At 38.5% G+C, this 19,157-nt stretch overlaps 2 protein-coding genes across 2 annotated transcripts; one reads left to right on the forward strand and one right to left on the reverse strand.

Annotated features, from left to right (window-relative positions):
* Positions 1–6: 6 nt before the first annotated feature.
* RP9 (RP9, pre-mRNA splicing factor) lies at positions 7–7,582 on the forward strand. The gene is made up of 6 exons (XM_026843978.1): positions 7–248; positions 1,548–1,578; positions 2,182–2,311; positions 2,635–2,726; positions 4,174–4,235; positions 5,372–7,582. Exons 1-6 carry the CDS (start codon positions 43–45, stop codon positions 5,598–5,600), a joined length of 750 nt encoding a protein of 249 aa, XP_026699779.1. The 5' UTR covers positions 7–42; the 3' UTR covers positions 5,601–7,582.
* A 3,493-nt stretch (positions 7,583–11,075) lies between these two features.
* Positions 11,076–18,335, reverse strand: LOC113477541. The gene is made up of 5 exons (XM_026843897.1): positions 18,188–18,335; positions 15,517–17,463; positions 14,412–14,537; positions 13,215–13,334; positions 11,076–11,982 (listed from the first exon to the last, which is right to left on the reverse strand). The coding sequence occupies exons 1-5, from the start codon at positions 18,333–18,335 to the stop codon at positions 11,945–11,947; spliced, it is 2,379 nt and encodes a 792-aa protein (XP_026699698.1). The 3' UTR covers positions 11,076–11,944.
* Positions 18,336–19,157: the final 822 nt, after the last annotated feature.

The following is a 19,157-nucleotide window of genomic DNA, read 5'->3' on the forward strand; positions in this document are numbered from 1 at the left end:
GCCGCGGCCTCGCCGTCCGCCGCGGCTCTGCCCGCCGCGCCGATGTCCCACAGGGCGCGAAGGGGGCAGGAGGAGCAGGAGGAGGAGGGGGCGGAGGAGGAGGAAGCGGCGGCGAGGGGCAGCCAGGCGCGGGCCAAAAGCCACCCGGAGTCCGCGGCGAGCGGCGGCAGGACCCAGGACCGGCATGAGAGGAAACGGAAGAGGCAGGAGGCGCAGCAGCTCCAGAAGCTCCAGCACCTGGAGTCCTTGTAAGGGGCGGAGGAGGGGGGGTTACCCGGCGGGCGCTTCGGCCCCGGGCCCTGCCTTGCCGCCCCCCCTGCTCTGCTCCGAGCCCGCCCCGCCGGCATGTGGGGCTCGTTTCCAGTGCGGGCTTGGGGGGGTTGAGGGGGGTGTGCGTGTAATTTTTTCCCTGGACCGTTCTCTTCCGGCAGCGGCAGCTCCGGCTCCGTCCCGTTTTAAAACCGCGCCCCGTTTTTATGCAGAAGCGGGTCCGTGTTTCGGTTGCGTACGGGCCGGGCAGCCCGGGCCGCGCTACAGCAGCGCTCTGCTCTCCGGGGGGCTTCGGGGCCGCCGGCAGAGCTGCGCGGTCCCTTTTAGAACGACTTGTTGGGGGAAAACGGGTCTCTTCCACGTTTCTAGAACTCTGGGAGTTGCAGCATAGAAGCGGGGGTTATTCAGCCAGCTTCTACTAGAGTGTATTTTAAAAAAACCCAAAAGACCAAAAGGTTTGAGATCTGCCTAGTGACTCCATCAGTAGCCCGCGGTGCTGTTAAAAAGCTTATGCTATTTCACTGAAGGGGGGGTCAATGGAATAAAAAGATCAGGTTCACAAAACCATGATTTTTTCCTTTACCGGTTGAAGTAGAAATCTATTTGTTATGAAACCCACTAAACAGCACTTAAAAAGTTACTGTTCTAAAGGCCTTTCCCCGTGTCTTGGCATTTGACTTCTAAGCATATCCTCTTTCTCAAGTCGCTGTTGCTCTATGTAGCACCTGCTTGCTGTTTGGATTTTAATACATTTTATATCAACTATTAACTTCAGAGGAATGCTGCGGGAAAGGTGATATTTTGGTTTATAAAGTTCTGTCTAGGTTTAATACATACAAGATGGAGTTATTACAGACTGTGTTTGTCTTGACAAAGCTGTGATCCACCAGTGTTTTAGTAAAGAAGTTTATATCAGTGAGATCTTGGGGAGGGGTGCTACAGAAAAAGAGGACAGAGTTGTGCGGTTGTAACTGAAGCTGAATTGGATGTACCACACGTTACTGTAAAGTGGTGCAGTGAAAGTAATTGTTCTCCCACGAGAATATGAATCTGAAGGACCTTTGCGAGAGAAGTGTGTAGTGATATGACAAGCACTGTGTCTCAGCTTGCACACAGGTATCTATCTATCTGTGCTAGAGTTCTGGGTGATTACTGACAGAGTAAAATTTCAGGGAATATGTGATGTGAAGGTTTTAACTCTATACCATCGAAATACTGTATTTTCTCTATTTGTCTGTGCTAAGCTGCAGAGTAACAATATTTCTGTTGCTTTTCAGTTATGAGAAACCTCCCCCAGGGCTAATTAAGGTTGGTAAATATACTGCAGTAAATTTTTAGCATTTTCACACAACCTGTGTTTTAGCTTAAGTGTCTGTGTTACCTGTGTAAATTATAGAGAGAAGTAGGTGATTCCAGGGAAAAACTCCAGATTCTTCTCCATTTCTTATGCTCAAATATTTGTGTAAAAATACTTTTCTCTCATAACGATAATTACTTTTGCCAAATTTATATACCTAAGCCATAATCTAGTGCTTTTAACCTAGAAAATACTGCTGTGTTGTAAAGGCTGTTTTTAATTGTTATGTCTTATTAGCAGGAAGAGGAAAAAGAAGTTCCTGCTTGTCTGTTAAGTTTTCATTTATATTATTTATCTAAATACTAAAATAAATGGGAAGGAACAGAATTAATATGGCAATTAAGTTCAAACTGGAAAATTCAAGGGTGAGGGGAAAAAGAAAATTAATGCTGTTAAAAGGGTCAGGTATTTAGATCCTTCACGTGTTATGAGAAAAAGACATGTTACAGGGGAAATAGGTTCCATATCAAGTGAAGGCCTGCACACTTGGAGTATTAATTTTTACAAAGTTAAGATAAAAAAAGTGATTTTATCGTCCTTATTTTTTTTCATAGGAGAATGAAACAAAACCAGAAGACTGCATACCTGATGTACCAGGCAATGAAAGTGCACGGGAATTCCTGGCACATGCCCCGACAAAAGGGCTTTGGATGCCTTTGGGAAAAGAAGTCAAAGTCATGCAGTGTAAGTTTGAAAATATTCCAGATGTCATTGGACCTTCATATAGCCATCCGTTTACTCTGGGGGAGGGCAGGATGTCTGGTGGACAGATGACAAGGTTCAGGTAGATTGACATCATTGATACAAAAGCAACCAGTATTTTGAAGGCTGTAATAGCCTTGCATTTAATAGATGCTACATTTATCAACATAATACTTGTATCTTTCCATTTGTTCCAACACATTGAAAATATTTTGCGTTAACATGTGGCTGCTTTTTTTCTTTTACTTTTCTTCTGGTCTGACTCAGAGGTACAATTCACTGCTGCTTTTTTTTTTCTTTTAAAGGTTGGAGGTGTAAACGTTATGGACACAGAACAGGAGATAAAGAATGCCCATTCTTTATTAAAGGCAATCAGAAATTGGAACAATTTAGAGTAGTGAGTACAAATACTGTAGTATTATTGCTTGTATTTTTTAATACTTATGCATAATCTTGCAAGTGAAGAGAAGCCTGTTAGATGATGCTTTATTAAGAATTTTTCCTCTGTCTCTAGTATAATATAGATGCCGAAAATCTCCTAATAAAGAAAAAGCTACAGATGTGGTTGGATGTTTGACTACTTTGCAGAAAATCTACTCTTCAAGAGGAAAATTAGTAATTTTTACATCTAAATTGGAAATCTTCAAGAACCCATTTCTACCATTATATTCAGTTTTTGTGATTAAAATGTCAACGTAACAAAAAATGTTTAGTCAAGCTTGAGCTGCTTCAAACCTTTCGCTCTCACTGTGAACAACCACATCATGAAGCCTGTTGTATAGGTCTGTAATCCAGTCATTGTCTACAGGTCTGATCTCTTGCTACATGAGGCTGCATCTCAGTTCTGCAGATTCTTTCTGCATGATCTCTTTAACTATCCCTGTTGCTCTGCATTGTTAACCTGTATTTCAAGTTCTCATCACTTTGTGTCTTATGTCCTCATTTCTATCCTTGAAGAATGTAATTTGGACTCATCCTGTCCAGATTCTGAACTCATACTGATTGTATGCTACTGCAAAGAGTATTTTTAGCCCTCTCCCATGACAAGATTGTCTCTATTCTTTTTTATTTGAGCTTCTTTTCTGTTGCATCGGGCTCTTGCTGTATGTCCAAGGCCCTTCATGCTGCATTCCCATCTTTCATTTACCACTGACATTTTAATTCCACCTCTGGTCAGCATCTGATATCTCCTCTCTGTTGAACTTGTTTGCTTGATCTTCCAACAGAACTGATCACCCCATCTTTTTTCTTCATTCTTGCATGGCAAGCACTCACCTTAAATGTCTGCAAAGTTTATTTGCTATCTTCCTTCACAACTGTCTTTTGCTACAATGCTCATTTAATTTAAAAATAATGGATTTAAGAATTAATAATGGTAGTGCATAGCATGCTAAGACAACTCCAGCTTCATTATCCATTTGTCTTCTGTTCCTTGCCCCTGTATTCATGTATGTTCATGTCCAAGTTTTTAAAATATGCTGAAAGGCACAGCTCATTATTTTGAACTTCAGTATTCCATCTATGTGTAGCTATTCCTGCAGTATATGTATGGGGGTTTCATGGTTAACTGTGATTGGAGAGGGAGAGAGGTATTATACCTAAGGAGTGTCCCCTTCATCCCTTTAGTGATGTAACTAAATAAGCTTTTCCTAAAGTAAAAAAAAAAACAGATTAACAATGTTAAGTCTGAGACTATACTTGTGAATTAAGAGCTTGCTAAATGTATTTCATCTTGTGATAAAAGCCTCTTGTATTGGGTTGCTTTGGTTTATTTTTTTAGGAAATAAAACAGTCGGTGATACTTTTATTTACCAACATTGGATTTTCTGTTTTCCACTTTAAAGGCACATGAAGATCCAATGTACGATTTAATAAGGGAAAATAAACGTCATGAAAAAGAAATGAGGTAAGTGTATCTGTGTAGTAAACTGCATTTTGAATGTGGTTTTCATTTTGATAACATAGTAATAGGTGAAATTTTGATAGAAGCTTACTCTTACCTCAGAACATTTTTTTAATGGCAGTTTCGTTATGTTGGCAGAGACTAATGCGTTTCTACTTTCTCAATAATCACTCAGTAGTACTTCCTGACTCTTTAATTATATCAGCTTCTATGTTTTTTCCGAAAACAAAGTTTAAAGAGGAGTCATACTCATTTATGTCATAATATTCAGATACTTTGGTTTAGGCCTAAAAAAAAAGAATTTTGATTTTTTTCTTCTTTCACTGACATGTTTTCTAAAATTTGGTACATAAAACTGCCTTCAGTAGACATGAAGGGGTGGATTTACAAAGCTAGCTCTAAGCACCTGATGTTGTTCCTCATGTGAGATTGTTATTCAGTATATAAAACAGCAGAGTTTTTAGTGCTTTCTTGCTTGAACTGCATCAGGGAGATAACTGAACAAACTATAAGTAGCCCGTAGAGGAGTACTGCTGCTGCAGGTGTGTTACTTTTTTTTTTTTTTTTAATTTTTTTTTTTTTTAAAAAAAAAAAAAGCAAGACCTTGGAGAGGATACTGAAGATGACAGTAAAATAAGCAAATAGTTTGTCCCCATTTGTCAGTAAACGACGAAAGTTCAAAGGAAGAGTGCCTGTCAAAAATACCTCTGCACCTAGCGTAGAGTTTACTGTCACCTTCGCTGACATCATCTCTGTATCAGCAGGGCAATGAATGTCATGATATCATAATCCCAGTATGCATCTGTGTTTGGATAAACATAGAACTTATAGTGGTCTGATAGCTGTTGCCTTATTATTTTGCACACATAAATATTGGCCAGTAAGCTAGTCTTCCTTGGATACCTGTGGGATGGAAAGGCCCTGAGAACAGAACATCTGCTTGCTTCAAGAGAGGTTGCTTTTATCAGTCTGTGAAAACTGTAACAGGAGTGTAATTCAGCAAAAGAGGAAGTGTTCTCTTGCCCCTTGTACGCAGCTTTCATTTCTTAAGCTACGAAGGCAATAGGTGAAACCTAGAGAAAATCATTACAGGTAGAGGAGAGCTAGAAAGGATTCTCATTCACATTTTTTAAACTCAGGATACAGCAACTGAAGCAGCTCCTGGAGGACTCTACCTCAGATGATGATGATAACAGTGATGACAGTGATGAGGATGATGAAGATGGCAGCAGCTCCACTTCTTCAGAATGTCGAGATAAACACAAGAAGAAAAAGAGAAAGAAGGAAAAGAAAAAAAAAGAAAAGAAGAAGAAGAAGAAGAGAAAGCGTAAATCATCTAAATCTAATGAGAAGTCAGAATCTGACTGACAGGAGTCACCTGCTGCATGCTCATTGACCCCTACTTGTGAACTGCAAGGAAAGATCCAAAGAATGAGGAAGAAACCACCGGAAAGGGCTTCATTCAACTTAGATGTATACATATAGCATCCTACATGGCTGTCCTCTTTTGCCCCTCTGCAGTGCTGCAGCGAGAAGGAAGAGTGCTGCATTAAACAATACTCAATCAACCATATCTTTATACTGTAAAAATCTTACCAAGGATCATCAGTCTTGGTCAGACTGGGCCTCTGCATTGCTGCATGTGACTGTCAGCAGAAAGCAATGACTACCAAGGTATTGCCAACAAATCTGCAGAATTTGCAGACTGTCTACTGAAGTGTCTTTTCTCCATGAAGTTATTTTATTATATACAAAGCCTCATTTGTAATGGGACTGCAGTTTGCACCATGCAGAGCACTGAGAGTTCACTTACAGTGCTTATACTAAGCAGGTTGTACTGTATTTTTTTTCTCTGCATACTGCCTGTGTGCTGAAGTTCAGTGTACTTATCCTGGTACTGGCAGCTAGGGAAATAAAGAGCATTGCTGAAGGGGGAAAAAGTTAATCAAGGGGATTTACTTTAAGATAAAATTGCAGCGTCAGCAAGACTTGATTTTTTTTGTGTAGCAAAATGTCAACATCACCATTAATGCGCACAGTTCTGCAACACCTAAAGCATTCTCCAAACCACAGGAGTGGGAGCCAAGTGTAATGATGTTAGATGTTCAACTTTACTGTAAAGATGTAGTGGGTTTAGTTATTTAAAAAGGGGGGTATCTTAGAAATGAAAAAGATTAATTTCTACATACACTTCAGTATCAGTTGTTTTGATACATTTGAGGGGTTTTTTCCTTTTAAAAAGGGTTGGGGAAATAAATTCCAACTTATTTCTTATGTTTACTAGAATTATTTTCTGTAGTATTATTAGTATAAAAGGATACAAATGTGTAAAGCTTTCAAAATGGTTTTCAACTATATGCATGTAAGCCACAGAACAGTAGTAAAGAACGTGTAAGCAGGAGGAAGGGGAAGTTTTGTGTAGTTAATTGACCTTGTGGACTGACCCCACTTTTCTATCTTACAGACTCGACTAGAAAGATTGAGATAGCTAAAACGCTTTTTGAAACCTTAAGGTACAGTGGTACAAAGCTGTGATTTGAGGATCTAGATGATATGTATTGGTACTCTGCAAAAGGTTAAAGAAAAATAGATTTCCTTTGAAAGGACTAGGAAGGATTTATATAGAACTTGGTATCTGTGCTAACGCTTATATTGAAAAAGAAGCATGATAAAGCTCTAACATTATTGGAGTGAACACTAAATCAAGGAACCCTAGTCTAAAAATGCATTTAAGATACTTTTTTTTTCTTCTCCTGAGAGCTTTGGAAAAGAGGGCAGGGGCAAGTATACATTAAAATGTGTTTTCTCCCTCCTACATGTCTAAGAGTCACTTAGTAAAAATAAACCCCCATTCCTTGCCAGTCATTCACAATATGTTATGGGGGAAAAAAAAGGTAGTCAAGACCTAATTACAAGGAGATCCTTTATCTTATTCCCAGAGCTTGAATGTGGAGTTGTTTTATCCTCCAGTATTTAGCAAATCTCCCTGTGATAGGATTTACTGGCAACTCTTGATAGTTCCCTGAATCAGCAGCATCATCAAATTCAAAGCTTCTGGCTCTTTCACCAGAAAGATTTAACACCTGAAATGGCATGAGAAGATTTCTAATGGACTGGTTTTCTGCATTGCCACAGTTGGTGCTGGGCAGATCCGTGCATTTATAGCATTGGCAATTGTTGGACAGATGCTGGAAGCCACAGCTAGTATTCACCTGATGCATTCCAAGGGAATTCTTACTTTAGTTTATCTAGAGCAGAGCTAACCTAAAGATCTTTCAGTTACTTCACCTCTTGTCACTTAAGATTCTACTGAAGCTTTGTTTAATAAAAACAAATTTAGTTTTTCCTTAGTCTGTCATCCCATTCCTTGTTAGTAGATCCTTCTCATTTTACCTGTCAAGGTTTGCTTTTTTCTCAGTTGTTCAAAATACTATGTTAGACAATTTCTAACTTACATCAAATGCAATTTAAGTTTTGAGATACCAAATCACTGTGGTGTTTCAGACTAAAGGTCTGTTTACACCAGTGTCATCTTCCACTCATGGTCAGTAGCAGATCCCTGTGCAGCAGAGCAGTGCAAACTCCAGGGGCATTATTTCTGTTATTTCACTGAAATGCTGTCTCAGCCTCTACTGCTTGTAGTGAAAGTACTTTGAATCATAGGTTATATTTTAGTATTTAGTAGCCTTGCATATATTTTTTTCTTTTTACATCCAGTCACATCTTGTAAACTTTAGTTTTCTTCAGCAAGGAACTCTACAGATTAATTAAGCAACATGATTTGCTTTTGCACTGCTCCCTACTGGCTTCATTTCATGGACCCAAGTCCTTGTACTGGAAGGCATGTGAACAACTGATTCCTATTTGGTTTTCCCATGTCATTCCCAGTTTTAAAAATCTGTCATATCCATACAAAACAGTTTTAGATGGTCTTACAAAGTTTTAAAAATGAAGGTAATAGTTATCAGTAGAATAAGATTTAGGTAGTGCTGACTGGCAGCTAGTGCTAGAATGCTGAGAAGCATGATTTCATTATTGAGCATTTTAATCAGTGCCAAAGCTGGATATTAAGAGACTAGGTTTTTAGGAGTAGATGGATTAGAGATAAATACCAACATCCATTTATATTAATGGGAAATGATCCTGTGTAGAAGTAAATCCAGAAAGCAGAATAGAAAGCTATAGTCTTGAAAGACTGATTAGCCTTATTTTTTAAAACTTAACCATTGGAGTACTTATTTTTATTCAAAAACCAGATCTTTTTTTTCTAGTAATCCTTGCCTTCTTTGTAGATGTGTATATTTCCATTTGAAAGTCCTGTTGAAGCCTGAGTGGTAGTTAGTAACAGCATAATTGTGTAGTCCCATAGATCTAAATGTGTGAAATGCAGCTACAGCATAGTTCATATACAACACAGCTTCACAGGTCTGATTATCTTAATACTCTGAACCATTCTTGTCAGAAAGATTATTTCAGAAAAAATACTGACATCTGTCTTATTTCTTTGGCCATGAAATTACCAGACTTTTATAGTCTTGTTGACCAATATGGCCAGTGGCAGTGAGTCAGTCAGGGGAATCTGAGGACTCTTTTTAAACAGTGTATTTGTTTTTCCTTGGTATGCCTGCAGTTAGCATGCAATGAGTGGGTGGTGTTTTGTTTTGCCATTGGCTCCTGTCTTCCATTATTTGATTTTAATAGAAAAACCTGTAATTAAACTTTTCCAACATAAAGGCAGAAAACAGGACACTGGAAAAGAGCTTTATGTCATCCAGGTGCTACCAAATTGAAAATTAAAATATGGAATTAAAATCTGGCAAGCCAGCCTAACACACTGGCTCCACTTCAGTGATTACACCACACCCACTTTGCAACAGAGGTTTTAGTTAGCTACAAATAACAATTTAGAAATTCTGAGTCACAGACAGTAAGTCTGTCCAAACAAAGCTTCCAGTATGGCAGTCTCGGAGGCCTCTAAGGTTTGGTGTGCCAAGCAGCAAATAGATTCTTCATCTGCCCTTCCTTAGATGCTGCAGAAAGCATGTGAAAATTCCAAAGGCAATGGAGGACCTGCTACAGTTTCAAGTTCACAACACTGCCAGCAGTGCTGTTAATCACTGGGCAATCTAGCTTCACTAATAAAAGCTGACACATATGGGCATCTGTAAAATTAAATCTCATATCACTGTGCCTAGTTACCTGGCTGAATAAGAAGGGCCTGGACTTTAATTCACAGCCTTTTAAAATGCAGTTTGTACTTCACAGCCTTTCTGAAGCATGGCCATTTTACTCACCAGAACATTAAGTATGGCTGTAAGCCAGTTGACTTAAATCTGAAGTCCACAAATTATCCATGCTGCTGAGTAAAGCAGCATCCAAGTAGAAGATTTAGTTCTAAGGCCACAGGACTAGTTCTGTCAGAGTAGAGTACACCACATATACCATTATCCTAGAAGCATCTCTGGAGCACTAGAACATTCATGCATACTACTTGAAGCATTGGTGTGGATGTATAGCATAGGTACACTACAAGGTTTTAAGCAATTAGTTTTAAAATAGCATTTGTTTTCAGAAAAAGAGCTGTCTAAACACTCCAACTGCTACTCCCTCACATCTTCTTGGGAGCTAGCATCACCAGGCCCTAAATTGCTTCTTACATTGGAGTAGAAAGCGCACTGACTAGTGCAAGATCAGTGAAAGGATGACTAGCATGATCTTGGGAGTACCTGTGAAATATTAGCCATTCCCAAAAATAAGAGTGCCATGTACCTGTGAGGTCATGAATATTCCTTTATCAGACAAGCAGCCAAAGGTGTTCACGCTGTCAGCAGAATTTGCTTAGTATTCAATCCCAAAGCTATACTCAAATCCTTACTTAAGAGGTCTCAGTTGTAGATAAGGGTTTCTCTTAGGTCATCACTCAGTCTTCAAGTTGGAAAGATTGTACCACTCATTCTCCCAATCAGAATAAAGTCTATCCCAGAGCAGCAGTCTTACATTTTCCAGAATATTAAAAAGCTCCATGCCTGAAGTAATTCCCTCCATGCAATTTCCTCCCTCATTTTATTCTTTGAGGTGCTGATGCAGTAGAGGTTTTGTGCAGCACAAAAGCCAACTAAGAATTTGTATTCCTTATTTTGTTGCAGTGCTTAGAGAAGAAATAAAAACAGTGTCACAGCATTGAGGTGGATCCTTTCCCCTTATAGCGTAGGGTAAAGCTATAGTTACAATGGCTCTAGAAAGCAAGCGCTATTAAAAATAACAGACCGAGGATCAGTTGGGTGGGGAAACATCAGTACTCCTCACTGAAGGAAAACAGCATAGCTTCAGTTACAGGTTAAACTAGTACTAGATAGACACAAAACTTGAAGGCAGTCACAGGAAATCACAGAATCATTCAGGTTGGAAAAGATCCTTGGGATCAAGTCCACCCATCAGCCCTACTACAAAAAGTTCTCTCCTGCACCATAGCCCCCAACATCTCATCCAAACGACCCTTCAACACCTCCAGGGATGGTGACTCCAGCCCTTCCCTGGGCAGCCTATTCCCCCGTCTGAGCACTCTTTCTGGGAAAATTTTTTTCCTAATGTCCAGTCTGAACCTCCCCTGTTAATGCTACTTTTATCCATGTAGGTTACTCTAGGACACAGACAGAATAAGAAGATGGGAGAGGAGGCAGAAGACAAGTCCTTCTTGTCCTTTCCCCATGCCCTTTAATAAAGGGAAAACTGTTGTGGGTTGGGTTTTGGTTTGTTGTTTTTTGGGGGTTTTTGGTTTTTTTACAGCTTCCTTAACTTTTTCACTCACACTATCACATCCAAGAATAGCAGTATCATATTTACTCTCCTTGCATGATGATATTAGCTTTCATAGAAATGAAAAAGATTACACATTTGAGCTATTCACCTCCTCTAGATCAGTCTATTTCCATTATTCATGATAGCTCAGCAGAGACCTAGTTTTATCATCTTAGTTCTATAAAGAGACTTTTCTGTAGCAAGTTGCCAAGGACTGTATCAACTGTAATAGAAGTCATCAGTAAGAATTCAGGGAATAGGGCACACCACTGTTGTAAAAACTTCTGGTTCACCTTCAAAATCCATCTCTCCAGCTCAGGGTCTCCACAAGAAGGGAGGAGGGAGAAGCATCGCATTAAGTCAGTGCTTTACTTTTAGTCCTCAATCAGGCATTTAAGAATAAGGTCTGAGGAACTGCCTTGAAATTTCAAGTCAGCACTTGATAAAGCTTTAACTATATTCCTTTACACTTCAACAAAAACAAATCCAGCCAAAAATCCAGCTAATGGAACAGAATCTGTCCGCATCATATATACAAACTGACTATAAGATGAGATGACATTAACAGGCTTCACAATGCTGCAGAGCTTAAGGACTGGGCAGGAGTAAATAGTACTGATACACATACATTACTATCAAACTTTTTTGCTCCTATGTATAGATGGAATACAAGAAGCCTTAAAGTGCAGTTCTATTAAATTTATTATTTAAATAGTGGATGTGCTACTTATAAAAAGGTGACTTTAGTGTTAAATACTTAATTCCTTTTTAATAATGGCCTCAGTCTTTACAGTGCCACTTGTTACACATTAAGAATGCACAGCAACTTACAAAATATACAAGAGAATAGTAACTGAGTTTTGATTTATGCAAATCTCATACATTGTTTTTTTCTCCTGACTCACTATTTGCAGTTATCTTCTCTTATGGAGGCACTTTCTTGTTCTATGCCCTAAAAAAAAAAAAAAATAAAAATTAAGGTATGCTTTCTCCCTCCAAATAATGTATGTCAATTCACTTCTAAAGAAAGATTAGTTATCAGTGATTGCCTTTTCCCATTGCAGGAAATGATGCTGATGGCTGATATTAGAACTGTGTACTCAACTTCCCAGCAAGTATTAATTCTGCATAAATGGTGTTAGACTGCAGAATATCCTAGTATAACAGGATAAGAGTTCGATATCAAAGTCATAGCATATTTTCAGTGTGCTCTTGTAACTACATTATTGAATGCATTCAAGAAACACCAACTATTTTGAAGGGAAATTATAGATAGTATTTTGGAATTCTGCAAATTTCCTGAATGCTTTTAATAAAACCAAATCAGCAATTAAAGATTTAACACCAATGCTTAAGTAATCCGACTTCAGGACTGATGCAACTTTTGACTAATCGGCTACTTCAGTCTAAGTTTCTGTTTCTGACCTTGCAAATACATGGAATTGTAATCCTTTGTTTAATACATGAGAAATAGACATTTTTGACTGAATGATCAAATAAGCTTTACTATGCCAGACTGTTCTTTTCTAGAAGGAACTCAGATCTTTCAGGTAGCTTCTTGTCTTGTACTGACCCTTTTCAATTTATAACCTTTTCAGACTCTCCCACAAATGCACAAGACCATATTTGTTATTGAACCTGCTTAATGTGTTTTTTTCCCTCCATTGTTTTCCATCTTCCTGCAAAGTAATAAGTTCCTACTCCATAAAAGTTCTTAAGAATTATCTATATGCATTTGTGTTGTAGCAAATTACAGTATTATGACCAAGACAGACCTGTAGCTTAAAGAAAAGGATATACTGCAAAGTGACACAGGACAACATTTTAAAAAGTTAGTAGAACAGTTTGAAGAGCAACTAGAGTAAAATAGTGGGCTTCAGGGGTTTGTTTTGCTTTGTTTTCTCTTCTGTTTCTCCCTTCCCCATAAAGAGAAGAAACCTAACCTGGTCAAAGCTGCAGCAGTATTTCTAGCAAGGTAAGCGTTCAGTTTAGCTTGCTTTTTACCCTTGCTTGTGTCTGCATACATAGCATTTACTATTATTTCAGAAGCTATCCAATATGCTTGCAGTTCAAACCAACTTAGTTAATTCATTAGTTATTATTTCATTACTGGCTTAGTCCCTGAGCCAGTAATGAAAAAATACTTGTAACAGTAGTTTTTGTAGCTTGTCACTGTATACCAACCTTTGCATATGCTGCTTTTGGGCATCTCCCACACTTCTTCCACCTCACATCTTGTGTCTCTGCGCTTCGAAGGTGGCTTGCCTATTCTTTTCTTCTTTGGTTTAACCAAAGGTGGACACCCTAAATAACAAGATACAACTGGTGGTTTTTCTCCGAAGCATAGTCTTAAAGCAAATTTAAGCTTGATTTTCCCCAACTGGTCTGCAATGTTCCTTTCTCCCTTCCATCTATACGTCCATTTCAGTGGCAAATAAAACTGGTAATACATATGTCAAGCAACAGTCCCATACGTCTACAATATTTAATCACTGTCTAACCACAAGTCTGCATGGTTTGTATTTTGGGTCATAACTTGGATAGGTGTTAATGTGGCAAAAAAGAACCCTGTGAGAGTTGGATAATTCTGCTCTAGTTCACTTCAAGCGTTCAAGATTAGTTAATGTCTGTTCTAGTGACCCAACTCACCCACTGTCTTTAAGACAACTCAGTTCCTCAGACCCGTTAGGTTATGCACCACAGGTACACAGTACAAGAAACCAAAATTTAGTATATGATATTACTGCTAAAGCAACATATCTTGTTTAGCCAAGCCCCCTTACTTGTAGGGCACTGAAATTTAATATTCATTTGAAGAAACCAGTCCTAAGATAAGCAACATTTTAAAAAGGATGTAATTTTACTAGCACTTCTGAAGCACCCATTGGCATGAACAGCATTCAAAAGAAACTGAGTCCTGCTTCCTAATAGTGTGAGAGCTTCTTCAAGATACACAGGCTGGAAAAGGAGAAAGAGAAAGCTGGAAAGGAGAAACACATAGGCCAAACATCCTCAGTATGTTGCACCATCTATGGCTTAGAAGAGATAGAAGGGACATGCTGAAAGTTACAGGTAACAAATTTTTAGGGGTTTTTTTTATGAGTTATTGTAAGGAGCTAAGAACAGTGCTGCTAAAGTAAAATGTTTTCAACTTTTATAGAGCATACTAGCATAAGAAAGCCCACAACTTTTTGAAGTCTGTGGATAGAAACCCTCCAGTACAGGAAGCAAATCCCAACCCAACAATGCTCAAGCAGGAAAGAAATGCAGAGAGAGAACTCCAAGGAATACACTCTAAAAACTAGTCTACTGAGCTGTTGATACAGGAAACCTGGTGTATATTATCCCTGAAGTGAAGCACACTGAGGAAATAAGTTGTACCTTGTTCTTTGCTCTTGGCTGGGGGTGAGAGACTGCCATGTGTTTGGCTGCTAAATTTGGGTTTAGCACCACTTTTAATCCAATACTCTTCAAGTGACATCCCCACATTCTCCCTTAGCAGCCTTCCTATTAAAAAAAGAGATTTAAAGTCAATATTTAGTTTTGTTAATATGCTGTTTGATCCACAGGTCAGAACATGAAGCTAGCTACTGAATCTAATTGTAGGAGTCTATTAAAATAAAAACATAGTTTTCCAGGGACCACAGTTGACAAATTACAAGCTGCTTTAAATCCACAGATTTTGTACAAAGAAAATAAAGTTTAAGAACACTAAGTCTGTTGTTAGAAGTAGATTGCCCTGTTTTAGATGGCTTTCATAAGACTGTACTAAACAGTAGCCACTTACTGAAATACCCACATAATCAGTTAGGAACCCTGACTGATAACTCTGCTTATTCTCAGTTCAGATTAATCCAAATTCTACTGATATCTACCTTTAAGTAAATAAAATGTTCTTTTCCAGATAAAATTTAACACATTTCCACACTGATTTTATGAAAATGCAGCAAAACTTTTGTTGCTAACAGTAAGAGAACAGCAGCTACAATAAAAAAAATAATGGCTTGACTCTTCTGCTGCAGAGAGATTACACAGGGTGCAGCCAACAGATTATAATGAATTTAATCCTGTTTAATCCATCTAACATGGGTCTGTGATGAAAGAATCAGAATGTTGTAAAAATTTAAATGCTGTTTCTGGGATACTATTAAACAATGACAAACATGTAGTTCAAATTACCTTAAGCTTTTCAAATTAATTACTTGCCACTATTGTCAAAAAGTTAAGTATATCAGATCTAGCTCAAAGGAGATTTCTGCACAATTCTCTGCTGTTTCTGAAGATGCAGAACCCTCATGCAATAGGTAGAAGATTGCAGCAAACCTCTGCTTCAAAAAATATCATGCACTACTCCTGGTTTTAAGTCATACCTGAAGGTACAATATCCTGCAGTGTTCTTGCTGGTTCAGACTACAATTTGCAACTTCAATTAGGTGTTCGTTGTGTGTTCTATTAAGCAGCACTTTTTCCTCAGCAATTAGCTTACCTTCCAAGAATTTTTGCAGTGTTTGCTGGTGTTCAAGTCCTTCTCTTCTTACTGTAGGCCTCTTTCTTCCATAATACCCATAGTCACTGTATACAACTTCATCTTGTTCCTTCTCCTTTGGCTTGTAAATTACACCGATGTTTTCACCAAGCCCACTCCTAGTTTTTATTTTCTCTTGAGCAGGCCAGCTAATTAATTGAGCTGGTATAGCATTTTTAGGTGGTTTCCAAAGCACCCTCTGGCCAATTTGGTAGAAACTTCCTTTACTAGGCATCAGGATTCCATATGGAGTGGCTTCTTGAAAGAAATACTCAATTTCATTTATGTCGTCGTTATCGTCATCATCATCATCATCCTCCGCCTCTTCATCCTCCTCTTCTCCCCTCACAGAGTATTCTTCAGAGTCCTCAACTTCTGACAAACTCTTAGCTGTTTTTTTCTTGAGAATATTGATTTTTTTCTGACTAGAAGTTCTAGGAAGGGCTCCCAGCTTTCTACCTTTACTGGAAACCTCTTTAATCTTCATGGTTGAAGAGTTTTTGACATCTTGATCACTCAAGCTGTTCATCTGCTCCCTTCCTACCACTTCATCTTCATTAAGGGCCCCAGCACTTTCTATTTTCTCTTTCTCTAAGCCCTCCATACTTTTTTTGAAATTATATGTGCTTTTCTGAAGCACATAGTCAGGGACAATATAAGACACTGCAACATTATCAGTTGATGAGCATTCCTCTCCAGAGGACATGTCATCAGAAGAAAGACTGAGTACACTTTGATGTTTCCCTTGCGGCAAACAAAGGTCATAGTTGTAGTTTGTGTCCATACTGTCCAAATGAGCCAGCCAACTGTTAGAGGGAACATACTTCTCAATTGATTCGTCACACCAAATACTTTTATCTGTTTGGCTTCCATGGGTTGCACTGTGGCTTAGATTCATCTTTTTCTGCTGAAAACTCAAGTCATTCATTACCTCCATACTAGATGGAAGTAGTCCTGCTTGCTGAATAAAGCTGGGCTCGTCTTGAGAAGTTTTTGAGCCTGTAGATTTTTTAGAGCTAGATTGCTTAGCTACTCCTCCATCCTGTCGCACCACTGGTTGATCTACACTAACAGATCTTGCCAGCTCCGTGATCTGCATTGCCATGGTTTCACCTGGGTGGGATTTTGCCCGTTGACTTGTATTTGCCTGCTTTTCTGCATCCAGCTTCACTTGATTATTTAGGACCTCTTTTTCTTGAACAGTTTCAACACCCTGCTTTGAGGCAAGAAGAGCTTTTCTCTCATCTAAGGAAGCTCCTGGCACCATTTTCTCCCCTTCATGAGGGCCATATATCATTCCTTCACATGAACTAACAGAAAATAAGTCATGCTGCACTATATTCTCTGGGACTGGTTTCCCACTTGCCACATCATACAAAGGGATAGTTTCTTTAAAGGACTTCCACAACTGAATAGCTGGAGAGCCATTTCCATATTCTATCCTCACTTCTTCCTTTTCAAAGGCATAGCTTCTAGTAGGAAGATTTCTATACTGTGTAGAGCTGGAAGGGCTCTTGTTACAAAACTCTCTGTCTACCACAATGGAAGATCCAGATAAATCTTGTTTCTCTGAAGTATTTTCAGTTTCTGTACCTATACCAGAAGAAACACAGGCCATACCTCCTGCATCACAACCTTTCGTTTCTGTATTAATATCCTGATGCTTTTTTTGCTTGTTTTCAGGCTGTCTAGGATCAGTCTGTGTTTCTTTTGTCTCCGTTTTTTTCCCAGAGGGATTATAGTGTCTAAATCTTGTTGCATAATAAAACACAGGGGAAGGTGAGGGAGCATTAAAATAAGGCCTTCTGTTAATTCTTGCATGCATTGGATGTTGTGGAACAAAATATCCAGGGTACTCATGGAGCGCAACAGAATAAAATGGAAAATATGGATTTCCACTTCGGATGCCTAGACATTGGGGATTAAAAAAAGTAAAGACAAATATATCTTCTTTCTGAAATAAGTAATTCTGATTAGTATTTAACTGCATCAGGGACAGCTACAAGATCAGACACATAGGTAAGTAAAACACTCCACCTGTCAACACTTAGAAGCAAATCTGGTGCAGAAACCCAGAGTCTGTTCTGTGATACAGAACAGCTTATCTGGACAGCTGCACCACAACCAGAACTTAATTTCATTCCTTGGAACATGTACCCGTGAGCTTTCTGTCCTTTTTTGATATTTTGTAGACTATGCTATAGCATTGTCTTTGAAAGAGACAGCTCCAGATAGAAGTTAACATAGGTATACCATTTACAAGATGCATTTACCAACATTGTTTCTGTGTTGTTTTTTAAGTTTATACTTATCCCTACCCATAACACAGGCATGCATATATGGAATTCCTATATACACACATATTGATTGTTAGGTGTATTCTAGAGCTCTGTATCTGTAGGATAACCATTACTTAATATTTTGCTTACATCCCATTTTCCAGAAATGGATGCTTTCCAGCACACAAGCTACACATCAAACTACACTTCATAAATCAGATCTTTAACAACTCAAACATTAACTCTACCTTAAACTCTCAAGATGCTTGTTAACACAGGTACACATTTGTTTCCTCCACTCTAGCAGTAGGTTACTAAGCAAAACTACCACAGACAGCTCTCATTTACTTTACCTGGCGCAGGTACACAGTACGGACTGTATGCATGGCTGAGGTACCATGGATTTGGAAAAGGCTGCTGTGCTGTTGGCTGTGCATAAAAAAAGGGTCTTGTGTGGTTTGTGGAATATGATCCACTTTCTGAAGCTGAAGCAGTATTCATTTTTTTTTAAACACTGAAAGAGAGAAAAAAAATCAGGATTAATCACTTCAAAACCTGTGTGACCTAATGGTTTTTATGCTCTGTCAGAATTCAGGAAACATTCCTCTCCCAGCCCAATGAACCCAGATCTTTCTGGAAGAAAACCACTATCTTCTAAACAGAAAGTAGAAAACTGACATTACTATCAAGGTCAAATATTTTAGTTCTCCTTTGCTAAGCAAGCTTTTAGATGCAGCTCTCAGTACTATTACTTCAATCTTATAACACATTTTAAAGCCACAGGACTATTAACTTCAACAAAGTCTTATACACACACATCCATATAAGTAATATTCTAGCCAATTGAAAACCAGCCTTCAGTCAATTAGCCTTGAGCAAGAGAACTCAAAAAAAAAAAAAGGTATAAAAGGCTTTACACAATCAGAAGTTCGGTGCTTCATGAAAAAAATACTTCTTAATGCCAGTACATATCTGAGATCACCATAACAGCTCTATTAATTCAGGATTTGTACTCAATACTGTACTTACAAACAATAATAGCTAACATAATAAACCAAATATTTCAGTGACACTATGCTTTGTATGCTTAAACTGAAGGATAAGTAACAAAAAAGCAAAATCCTTATGCATAAGTTCACATTCAAAGCCATACAAATTTCGTGAGACAGAAATTCCCCCCACACTTAATATATTTCCTCAGTTAACTAATAGACTAAGTTCAGTCCATTCCAATCAATGGAAGTGATACAAACCTGTCACAGATAGCTTATAAACAAGAATAAAAGAAATCAGAGAACAAAAGATCTAGTGACTACACAGGAG

This window comes from Athene cunicularia (genome assembly GCF_003259725.1).
Source record: "Athene cunicularia isolate RWA chromosome 2 unlocalized genomic scaffold, athCun1 chr2_part2, whole genome shotgun sequence".
In the NCBI taxonomy this organism is placed as follows: Eukaryota; Metazoa; Chordata; class Aves; order Strigiformes; family Strigidae; genus Athene; species Athene cunicularia.

What these genes read in the sequence shown, in the direction of transcription:
- RP9 (XM_026843978.1), top strand. Translation starts at nt 43, where the DNA reads ATGTCCCACAGGGCGCGAAGGGGGCAGGAGGAGCAGGAGGAGGAGGGG. An exon ending in CTCCAGCACCTGGAGTCCTT is followed by an intron (nt 249 to 1,547) that starts GTAAGGGGCGGA and finishes GTTGCTTTTCAG; the next exon opens with TTATGAGAAACCTCCCCCAG. An exon ending in AGAAGTCAAAGTCATGCAGT is followed by an intron (nt 2,312 to 2,634) that starts GTAAGTTTGAAA and finishes TTTCTTTTAAAG; the next exon opens with GTTGGAGGTGTAAACGTTAT.
- LOC113477541 (XM_026843897.1), bottom strand. Translation starts at nt 18,335, where the DNA reads ATGAATACTGCTTCAGCTTCAGAAAGTGGATCATATTCCACAAACCAC. An exon ending in GTACTGTGTACCTGCGCCAG is followed by an intron (nt 17,464 to 18,187) that starts GTAAAGTAAATG and finishes CCCAATGTCTAG; the next exon opens with GCATCCGAAGTGGAAATCCA. An exon ending in ACTGCAAAAATTCTTGGAAG is followed by an intron (nt 14,538 to 15,516) that starts GTAAGCTAATTG and finishes TTTTTTTAATAG; the next exon opens with GAAGGCTGCTAAGGGAGAAT.